The sequence below is a fragment of the Peromyscus maniculatus genome, chromosome 2, assembly GCF_049852395.1.
Source record: "Peromyscus maniculatus bairdii isolate BWxNUB_F1_BW_parent chromosome 2, HU_Pman_BW_mat_3.1, whole genome shotgun sequence".
NCBI lineage: Eukaryota > Metazoa > Chordata > Mammalia > Rodentia > Cricetidae > Peromyscus > Peromyscus maniculatus.
This window is the reverse complement of record NC_134853.1, coordinates 164,330,675-164,341,705: the sequence shown is the minus strand read 5'-3', so window position 1 is coordinate 164,341,705 and position 11,031 is coordinate 164,330,675. Positions and strand designations below refer to the sequence as shown.

The following is an 11,031-nucleotide window of genomic DNA, read 5'->3' as shown; positions in this document are numbered from 1 at the left end:
CCACTCCAACGAGGCCACACCTCCTAATAATGCGCTCCCTGTGGGTCTAATGGCGGCCGTTTTCATTCAGACCACCACAGCGTCATCCGCAGTCATTCTCCACCTTGGTTTTTGAGACAGTCGCTCACCTAACCTGGAGTGTATTGAGTTGGCCAGGCCGGCTGGCCAGGGAGCCCCTGAGATCCTCCAGTCTCAGCCTCCCCTCACTGCTGCCGGCTGAGGTCCTCACGCTTCTACAGCAAGCCCTTTACCACCTGGGTCATCTCCTCCGTCTCCCAAAATGGTTTTGGAGATGACGCTGGCTTTGAACTCACAACGCTTCTGTGGCAATTAAAGGCATGTACCCCCACACCTAGCCGGTCATTTTGTTTTGTTTTGTTTTAAATTGTTGCATGCTATTCCAAATCTGGGTGAACTGGGATTTCTTCTTCTTTACTTCACAGTGAGGTAGGAGATACAGCAAGTCCTAAGCACAGGGCTCAGTCCACGTAACAAGGGTAACTGCCATTCAGATCATCATGGTAAAGATCCCCAGTCCTTAAAGACTCCCCCTTCCCTTCCCGTCTCTATCCATCCCAATCCCAAAGATGATTAATCACTAGACTATGTTTCGAACTTCCTATGAATTGAATCATGCCAAGAGGAGTCTTTCCTCTCTGGTTTCTCATTTGTTTTCAGCACTGTGTAATATTCCACCACAGGAATGTTAACTAGAGCCTGTCTATGCTACAACAGATGGAAATGTGCATAGCGTTCAGTGCCTCCCCCAAACACAACGCAGCAATAACTCTCTCTCTGCAAACCTCGGTGTGTGCCAGAACTTTTGTGTCTAGAGACTCCATATGTCCATTTGGTGACAAGAATAAAGGTTTCTTTTGTACGCTTGTCCTAGAGGGTTTTTTTTTTTTTTTTTTTTTTTTTTCCATTCAGGAAGATCATTCAGCAGAATTTAAGGAGCTTTCATTGTCTGGGCTGACTCAGAAAGGGCCTAGTCTACGGGCAATGGTGAGCCATGGAAGGCTCTAGGCAGAGAGTCATGTGTTCAAATCTGTATTCTGCAAAGAGTTTCTGAGATGCATGGTGGAGGTACTCAGGTGAGTCAGAGGACTCAGCTGTGGGGAGGGCTGGACAATGTGGAGAAGAGCTGAGGGGACTCAGTGAGAGACACAGCTCAGGGGACAAGTCCTCGCCTCACCAGGGTCTTTAGTCATAGCAGGGGGGTCCCATCTCAGTAGCCATGGTATCAAAGGGAAGGCAGCTTCAGAGGCTCCGCTCTACATGGACAAACACTACTTCCTTTTCCTGTGTGTGTGTGTGTGTGTGTGTGTGTGTGTGTGTGTGTGTGTGTGTGTGTGTATGTGTCTGCCTTATGGCCACTCCCTGAATCCTGAGCTCCCTGTTAGACAGGGTTTCCAGGCCACCACAAGGACAGGTAGGAAAGGGACCTTGTGGGAAGGGGTGCATGCAGCACACAGAGACACCTGGGAATTGCTCCATTCTTCCCTTCCTAGAAGCGGGGTCTAAAGCTGCTCTGAGGGGCTCTATTCTCCACAAGAGTCATGAACCAGACAACCCTGATCATCTTACCCACCCCTGGCTTCTGCCTCCCTCTAGCTACCCAGCTGTGGGATCCTTTTCCTCCCTCAGCCTTGTTCTCAGTCTGGCTCTTAGGGCAGACGAGCCGGGCCGCATCCATGATGCTGGTGTACAGTAGCCTCATGTAATCCCCTCTGGTTTTAGCCCAGTCCTGCCCCAGGTCACCTCCCTCTACTAAAGTTTCCTCGCAGTCAGTTTTGGAATCTAGAAGGCCTTCTCTAGGGAGCAGTTTTGGTCATCTTCCTGTCCCCATCTCTTTCTCTAAGACATGGCAGATGGTTCCACATCCCTCCCAGGGTCCACTGTGTCCTCTCAGTTGGTCTCCACCTGTGGACCTGGTCCTCTCTCCAGCCGTTCCGACCTTTGCCTTCTTCCAGGGAGCTTCTCTGCCTCAGCACCTGTCTCTCTGCCTGCCTGTTCCCCCTACCCTCATATTTTGGAGGTCTTCTCCATCCCACATCCTAACAGAGGGTCATTTTCAAGACTGGCCTCTGCCCCGGGAACAAAAGTCTCAGAAAAGATGAACAAGCCCAAGTCACCTACACCACATGAGGAAGATAAATCAGAGCTCTTCCCAGCATTTCCTGATTCCTCCTACTCAGGGCCTGCGGTGGCCCATGGCTCCCAGAAGACACTGCAGACCCCACAGAGACTCCTGTCCTGCTAGGCAGGGGCACTCGCTACCAAATAAGGGCAAAACACTTTAGAGTCTGCACAGCCTCTACTCTAGGTAGTTAGGGAAAGCTGTTCCCAGTGCCACCAGGGGACTGGAAGCCACATGGCAGTCTGGGGGTGGGTAGTGAGGGAGTCCCTCTCCCTCTCTTCCTCGGGGCAGTCGTGATGGGCTGACAGACAGGCTGGATCTGCTGCCAAGCACCACACTGCCAACTGCCCACCAGGATGCTAACTGACTGCCCGTCCTCAGGAGCCTGCCAACTGCCTGTCACCCGGCTAGCCAACTGCCAGTCAGACCAAGACCTGGGAACTCCAGACTGCAGGTCAGGACCTCAGCCAACTGTCACTCCCAAGGCCCAGGGGCAAGTCAGGGGTCCCACCGCTGGTCATCCTGATGACAGCTACTGATGAGGCTACCTAGCATCCTGTCACCCTTTCCCTGGCAAGGAACTCACCATCTCCAGCTCTCAGTCTGTGGGCTCCAGGACTGATTGGCTTCTTGGCTGCAAGGGACAGAACACAGGACTCGGGCTTGGTCTACTGGAGCATCCTCTGACTGCTATCATTGGTTTATATGTGGACAAGGGACTCAACCCAAGCCCGCTGTAACCCCTGAGAATTAAGCCCGGGTAACTAACATCTTGCTTTTCCTAAGGCCCTTGAACCTGGGAGAGAGCTGAAGCAGCCTTCTTGCCATCAGGAGAGTAAGAGCGCTGAGAGGAGCCAGTCCAAACACATGGAAATGAAGAAGACAGAGAGGCCGGTGTGTGTCAGGTCCTGGAGTCAGCCATTCCCGAAACAAGTTACCATTGGGCTTTCTCCTGTGAACCAATAAACCTTGCCTTTTGCCAAGCAGGGCTGGCTGTGAATGGTGCCAGCAATCAGGGAGTTTTCCCGCTGTCGATAGAGGGGGCACTATCTGCAGGCCAGGGCCCAGCTCTTGAATTTCTGCCTGAAAGGGTTAGGCAAGCCTCACTGGCTGGGGCAGCTGGTGTGTGGGCACAAACCAGATGCTGCCTTGCTTTGGCTCAGAGGCTGAGAATTGGAATCGGGTCCCTCGCTGTGCCTTGGTGGCACCTGGCAGTATTGGGACTCAAGGTGACAGCAGCTGCAGTGTCTGCCAAGTTCCCCAGTCTGGTTTTGAACTCCTCACATTCCTTGCTAAGTGTGTGATTCTGTGTCTGTCCCACCAGACACACCATGACTCATTGCTGTTATTACAAGGTAAATAAGAGACACATTTATTAATGGAGGTTTACTAGTGCAGAGAATGATAGTTCATTATTTGTATTTCTCTTTTGATTTTCCCCTCAGTAACTGTGGTGGACAGGGCCACTGGCTCCATCCTTCAGATCCTCCCGCTCACTCCGAGTCAGCGGCTCACGAGCCCAGAGCCAGGTCCTCCCACCTCTCCCTCTCTGGGTTTTGCCCAGACCCGAGTCACCTTCCCGGGCAGGATCCAATTACATCCCAGCAGAAGCCTGGGATTGAGCACAGCGTGTGTCTTCTTCAACTCCTTCTCTCTTTTGTCTTGTGAGCCTTGAAAAATGAAAGGAATGATAAGGATTTGGGGGGGTTGCTAGAAAATCCTGCGGATACTGGGTAACTCACCAGGAAAGAAGCATGGAGGCCCGCAGTAGAGGCCTTTTGGAGGATTAGAGATCCCAGCCTGGAATAGAGAGAGAGAGTCTCATGTTCCTGGATCTGCTAGCCTCCTGGGGGACAGGCCACTAAAGCTTCCTGGATCTCCCTTTCCATAGCTGTATGCAGCAACTGAGGCCGACTCCCTGTCCTTTTTTAATTTTGAGACAGGGCGTCTTGGTATAGCTCTGGCTGTCCTGGAACTCACTATATAGGTCAGGCTGCCCCCAGATTTACAGAGATCTGCTTGCTTCTGCCTCTTGAGTGCTGGCATTAAGGGTGTGTGCCACTACACCCAGCAGTGTGGGGTTTTGAAACCTCAAAGGCTTCTCTCAGTGTCACCCGCCCTGCCCCCCACTCCAGCGAGGACACACCTCTTAATCCTTCTCTAGCAGTTCCTCTAACTGGGGACCAGGCATCCAAACCTGTGAGCCTATGGGGGCTGTTCTCATTCAAGCCTCCACACTCCCACAGCCCTGAGTTGTTGCAAAGAAGAAACAAGTGACCTGAGGACCAAATGCTCCCAACAGGTGACACAGCTCCTTAGAGGACATCCTATAAAGTCCAGGGGCTGTTTTTTATTGTCACAACTGCAAGGGTCGGCTACTGGGTGAAGACAGGGTGCTGTCATGTGCCCCGCAGAGCCCAGGACCGCCCTGCCAGTGACCCTGTCCACAATGTCAGCAATACCGGGATGAAGTCTTGAACGTTTAGCAATGCACTGTGGCTTTTCTTGCTCGGGGGGCTCCACCTGGACGCAGACGGGACAGTGATTAGGGGAATAGGGTATACTAGGAAGAAGGTTAGGCTTCCATATTGGCAACCATCGATGAAAAGCCTGTTTGTGCCAGATGCTCTGCCCTCACAGTGTCGGGTCTTGAGGAAGCAAGTACAGCAAGAAGATATTGTCCTCAACTGTCCATCAACTGTGATGGACAGATAAACTGTGGTCTAGTCATGTAATGGAAGACTTGGGCTATCAAAAGGAGGTGGGATTGTTTGACATCTTCTTATCCTATTTGTATCTGCGTGTACATATGTGTATTCATTTCTTTTTCTTGCCTTAACTGACTAAGAACTCAAGTCCTATACTGAACAGAAGCGGAAAGAGGATGTCTTCTCCTGCTCCTAATTTTGGATGAATGCTCTCAGTTCTTCTCCACTTAATATAACTCACTTTTAATCTGGATCTTTTGAGAAGGGAAGATCCACCTTTAATCTGTTGGCAGCCTATATAAGGGACATGGAAGAAGGAAGCCCCCTTCCTCCCTCCCTTCTCCTCTCTTTCTGCCTGCTTGCCCTCATCCTTGCTGGAAAGTCCATTCCTTGACTGGCATTACTTCTTCAGGATTCTGGTGTATACTGAAGACCAGCTGAGACATCCAGCCTCATGGACTGAACATCTACTGGATTTTTGGATCTTCCATTGGTAGGCAGCCATTGTTGGACTAGCTGGGCCACAGACTGTAAGTCATTTTAATAAATCACACACACACACACACACACACACACACACACACACACACACACACACACACACACACACAGTCTTCTGAGTATCAGCTTATCACACCATAGTCAGAGCCAGACATGCCTCAAAGGATGTCACCACCACAGGCCAGGCCAAGACAAGTGACACCTTTCATTCTGCTGGGGACTCCATAACTGCTCTCCCATGAGGCCTCTCTTCACCCCTGTACCATTACCCATGATGAGGTCTTCTGAGCCTCAGCTTATCATACCACAGTCAGAGCCAGCCATGACTTGAAGGATGTCACCACCAGAAGCCAGGCCAAGGCAGTGAGTGATCCAGGTATCCTGAGGGGCCATCAGGTCATAAATATCATGTCACTGCTTTAACTTTACTGTGCTTTCCTAAGCTCTGTCCACACTGGATAGTTACTCAGCCCCAAGAGACAGAAGGAAGGGCAGGAGAGATGGTATGACAGAGGAGATGGCTGAGCCCAGACTGGACCCCAAGGGTATGGATTTCTTCCTGTAATACTGAATCGTAATGCTATCAAGAGAGAACCTAGAATCACCAGGGAGGAAGGCCCCTGAGCATGCCTGTGGGAAACTGTCTGATGTGGAAAGAGCCATCTTAATTATGGGCAGGACCACTCCCTAGGCAGGAGATCCTGGCCTGTTTGAGACCGTGGGTGAGCTGAGCCCTAGCATGCTTGCATTCATGGCTCTGACTGCAGACATAACGAGACCGGCTGCTCCAAGCCCTGGCTTCCTCAACCTCCCCAGCACGATGGCTGTCCCTTGAGCTGTGAACCCAGGCAAATCCTGCCTTCCAGAAGTTGCTTCTGTCCGAGTATTTTTTTAGAGCAACAGGACAGGAGACTGAGGCAGCCTCCCCTTCCCTCAGATCCCAGGGCTTCCCACTTCCCGAAGAGCGTTATGGCTTCATGGTTGGCCTGGGAAGGCTGGGAGAGTTGGGGTGGGCTTCTGAGCCCTGGCTCTGCTTGGAGGGGTGGGGCTGCAGGCCTCAGGGACTGAGAGGGCTGGAGAGCTGGGGCTTTGAACAGACGAGGCATGGTGGCCCTTGAGAATGTGAAGAACTAACTTAGTCCCACTCTGTACAGCCATCCCATGCAGGCACAGGTGGAGTCAGGTGTGTCTGCTGTAAAAATGTTTTACACTGTTCCATTTATTGTGTGTGCACATGTGTGTGTGCATGGGGTACATGTAGAGGTCAGAGAATAATCTGAGGGAATTGGTTTTCTCCTTCTACTATGTGGATCTCAGGGATCTAACTCAGGTCATCAGGCTTGTAAGTAAGTGTCCTTCTCTCTGGCCCCTAATCAATGTTTTTTGATTGTGGTTTTGATACAGGGTTTCCTGTATCCCAGGCTGGCTTCAAGCTCTTTATGTAGCTGAGGATAGCCTTGAACTTTTGATTCTCTTGCTTCCGTCTCTCAAGTGCTAGAAATAAAAGCATGTACCAAGCCGGGTTTTTTGCGGTATTGGGGCTCAAGCCCAGGGCTAGACAAGACTCCACCAACTGAACCGCACTCCAAGACCCGAGGAATGTTTGGGAGCTTAGTAAGATGTGTCTGGGAGCAGTTCCAGCCCTTCCTTCTGCATCAGCAGATATTTGTCGCCTTTTGGCTTTGCCTGAAGCAAGGGGTGTGTGTAGAGAAGACCTCTGGGCTCTTAATTCTGACCCAAACCCTGAGAATCAGAAAGATGCTCTTCAGGGGAGGGGTCCCACATGGGCCATGGTCTCCCCTCTCCTTTCCCAGCCACCCCGCTGTTCCTTGAGGACCTCTGCTCCTGTGCCTTGTGGCCTGGGTTCTTTTTGTCTTCCATAGGACAGGAACATCTCAAAGGTGAAAGCTGCCTCTCTTGGGATGGGGCTCTAAGGTAGGACGGGTAGGGGCCCAGTAGCGGCTCCCGGAGTCAGTTCTGGAGCTTTCTGTTACCTGGTCCCTTTAGACATCGGCTTGTTTCTGGGAGAGTCAGTTTCTCAAGTATTCGGTCCCTGGGAACTACTGGTGCCCACAGGACTGAATTCCTAACCACTGGTCCAGCCAGCCAGCCTGCTCCCCTGGACCAGGGCCAGTCAGGGCTGAGGTCTGAGGCCTCCCTGGACTTGGCACCCACCCCCGATCTGCTTCTCTCTGGGGTTGGGGAGGAACCTTCAGCCTGGCAACTGGGTCATTTCCCAGGACCCAAGGCTTCTTTGCAGGGTTGGCACAGCCTGTTACGCCCCTCAGGGGGCTGGCGTTGTCACCCTCCTTCACTTGGACAAGCAAAGGGACAGAATTAGCTCTCCACTCTCACTCTTGAAGTTCTCCAGGCAGTCAAATCATTCCAGTGAGGGACCAGAGAGGTTTCCTGGGAATATGCCCAAGGCCTTTTCCCTGGTTCCTCTGGGAAGCAATCCAAAAAAAAAAAAAAAAAAAAAAAAAAAAAAAAAAAAAAAAAAAAAAAAGCGGGGTGCTGGTTGTGTGTGTATTGTTGTGGGAGGACCAGGCTTTATGCTACCACCAGGAGAAACCGTTTGCATTCTGGGAAACCCAGAGATCACCCTGTAACCAAGGCAGTGATCATGCTTGGTGGGTCTTGGGAAAGGTTGACTGGGCATTGCTGATCCCAGCATCCCATCATATTCCCCTGAGATCCTCACTGCATTTCTAGTTTAAAGGCCAATGGAGACCCCAATGATCAAAGCATCTTTAAAAGATTGGCCTGCAGGCAGGCCATGAGCACAGAAATACATCAGCTGCTCAGAGATGGTCCGGGAAACTGAGTCTCAGCAGGCAAGACCCCGCCTTGCCCCACTCACTTCTCTCTGTTCCCCAAGATGGACCCACCCCCAGTCTCTCCCTGGAAGAGCCAGCCACAGGCACCTGCCTTGGGAGATTGTCCAGACACCACAGGGGGCTGAAGCGGGTAGTAACATCCCACACATTGGAGACACCTGTCCATAAGGGCCAAAAGGAAGATGATAGATGAGCTGACCTTGACTCCTTGTTGCTTGAAACTGTCTGGTGTCATGAAAAACCAGGAGTCAGAGTTGTGCTCAAATTCTGATCCAGGCCAAGCCCACATCCTGCTCTGAATGCATCTTCTCATCTGTGGACCAAGCTTCCAAATGCTCCCTTTGGAAGGGTGCTTGGGAAGAGAGCCAGGCATTTGCCTCCACAGGGACTGCTCAGCACCAACATGGGCTCCTGGGCTACCCCATCCTTGAGTTGGCTTCTCTCCATCCCTGGCTTCAGTTCTAACTTTTCCTGGTGAAGTCTTCTTCCATGGCTTGGCAGCCCATGTGATCATTGTATTCAGAATCCCAGGATCTTTGGCAGGCATGATCACATGACCAGACCTGGCCAGTAAAATGGGAATGCAAGCGACACACACTATTTCCAGGGAGAATTGAAGAGGGTCTGATGCTGGTGGACCAACTCACATTTACTCCCTGGGACACTTCCATCTTGGGTAGTGGCTGCTCAGAGGGAAGATGTTTTCATGAATAAGTTGAGGTTGCAGGGCAGACACTTTCCCTGTTGGAAGCCATGGTGATCTGGGGGTCATATCTAGCTGACACTCACCGCCAAGTGGTTAGACTGTTTAAAGTGGTCACTCTGAGCTGTGTTTTGGTTTGGTTTTTGTCTTCAGGAGCTGCAGGGAGAGCTGGTGACTGACACAATGCAAACACCATGTCTTAGGTCGACAACGCCCTAAGCATTCTAAGTCAGTTCTCCACAAGCACCAGACACCTAGTGTTTCCCTTGCAGACCAGTCTGTTTTCACTTGAGTCATCTCATTCTCCTTGTTGTGAGCATGAGTTCAGGTCCAGCCTGAGGTGCTCAGGTCTATATGGCCTTGGTGAGGCTTTCAAGGAAGCTCCCCACTATGTCAGAGGCCTGGGCCCTTCTCCTTCTCTCTGGGGAACCCTTGCCTGCTCCCTGCCGCTCACCTGCAAAAGCTGTACAGATGGATGCTATTCCTAGCAGGTCACGTTGCTCCTTGTTCTACACTGACCAGTGTCATTGACTGAATTTTCTCAGCATGAGAGTCACATTAGAGAACCATGGGCACCTCTACCCTTGCTTGAGACCACACCAGCTCCTTCCATTCTCTGGGCTTTCCCATGCCCCACAGTTAGATGTGCTGTGGGGTCTGTAGCACCCCACAGTGCTGGCCTAAGCGACGAACGGTATGGTCTGCTGGTATCACCTTGGCTTCTTCATGTGGGGTGGACAGCAGGTACTCAGTAAAGGCTGACTTTAAGTTGGTGGCCCAGTGGGGTCAAGGAAGGACAGACAGTGTTCTAGCTGCGGTGAGTTCTTCCATGGACTAGCTCTCAGGGATCCTACCAGGGAAGCCATGTGTCTGGAGGGGCCTCCCCGACCCCTCTCTCCTTGGGCTGGGCTGTAGTCCCTTTCCTGCTCTCTGTAGACCCTGAGATGACCCTTTTTTTCTCTTTGTGGTTGGGACAGGCTCCTTCCCAGCTGCACCCCCTCCCAAGGACGTGAACAAAAGAAGCTGCCAAAGCCACCTCTTTATTTGCGTTACTGCCGGGTAACCAGTTTGCAGGAGCTGAGGGTGAGCGGGTTTTGGAGGGAAAGGCAGAGTGTCTGGGGGCAGACTCTCCTGGAAATCCTAGGTGCACACTGCTCAGGCGGGTCAGACTGGAGAAGCAATTGAACAATAAACCCTACAGAATGAGAAATGTACAAAATTGTCAGGTGGCTGCTGAATGGCGTCTTGGCTCCCCATGGGGGTCAGAGTTACACACATCAGTCCTGCACAAAGGTCCTGGAGTTGACCTGGGAGCCGCAGATTCTTCCCTGGGGACAGGTACAGTCCTGCTCACCCAGCAGACATGCCAATGCACAGGCACATCGGTGTGTGCCCGGATATTGTGGCTCCCCTCAGGCTCCGTGGCTCCTCAGGTGTGTCTTCCTCCTGCCTCTATGTCCTCCCCTTAAAGGTGTTCATACAGGTGTAAGTCCCTGAGAACCTGTGGATCTCCTCCAGTGCAGCCTGTGGGAGTATGCTGGGGGGGGGGGGAAGGGCAGATGGTTAGTCAGGTAGGCGGCAGTGGTGGGGTCCGTGGGGGCAATGCCAAACAGGGTAGTAGACAACGGTTTCAGAAGCTCTCCTGGCTCTCCTGCAACCCATACACTGGCTCCCCTTCCAAAATCAGCCCCTGAACTCCAAGAATTAGCGCTTTCATTAGGTAAAGGGCCAAGCATAGGAAAACAGACGGACTGTGCTCTCGGTATCTGGTGTGCCTTCGATGTGCTCCGGCCCTTCCAAGATGCAAGCTGAAACTTGACTGTCTTTGTGGTGAGACAGAGATGGCTGGGGCATGAGGGGATCCACCCAGTCATGGATTAGTGGACAGTCTGAGTGACTCGACTACTAAAGCAAGCTCCCTGGGCACACTTGCTCTGTCCTGTATGGGGTGGGGGGAGAGACAGACCGCCCCATCCTGTCATGAGGCAGCAAGAAGGCCCTTGCCAGATGCTATGCCATGCTCTTAGCCTCCAGAACCCCAAACACATGCGCTTCTGTGGGTTTTTTTTTAAGTCTTGTTTTATTTTTAATTATGTGGATGTATGGATGCCAGTTTGTACATTTGAGTGCAGTTGCTTACTG

General features: G+C 51.8%; 2 protein-coding genes across 4 annotated transcripts in view; one reads left to right on the top strand and one right to left on the bottom strand.

The window, feature by feature from the left end:
- Positions 1–1,943: 1,943 nt before the first annotated feature.
- The window catches only part of LOC121820872 (arylacetamide deacetylase-like 4), a 113,689-nt gene continuing 104,601 nt past the window's right edge, over positions 1,944–11,031 (top strand). Inside the window, exons 1-2 of one of the 2 annotated variants that reach the window (XR_013049448.1) lie at positions 1,944–3,495; positions 5,261–5,378. The gene's annotated coding sequence lies outside the window, so the exon portion shown is untranslated. The remainder of the gene's footprint in view (positions 3,496–5,260; positions 5,379–11,031) is intronic. The other variant, XR_013049449.1, reaches the window with a different exon arrangement.
- Positions 9,914–11,031, bottom strand: part of Dhrs3 (dehydrogenase/reductase 3) — a 35,051-nt gene continuing 33,933 nt past the window's right edge. For both annotated transcript variants that reach the window (XM_042272542.2, XM_042272543.2), the window contains exon 7: positions 9,914–10,426. In XM_042272542.2, the coding sequence (XP_042128476.1) occupies positions 10,342–10,426 (85 nt within the window). In that variant the 3' untranslated portion in view covers positions 9,914–10,341. The remainder of the gene's footprint in view (positions 10,427–11,031) is intronic.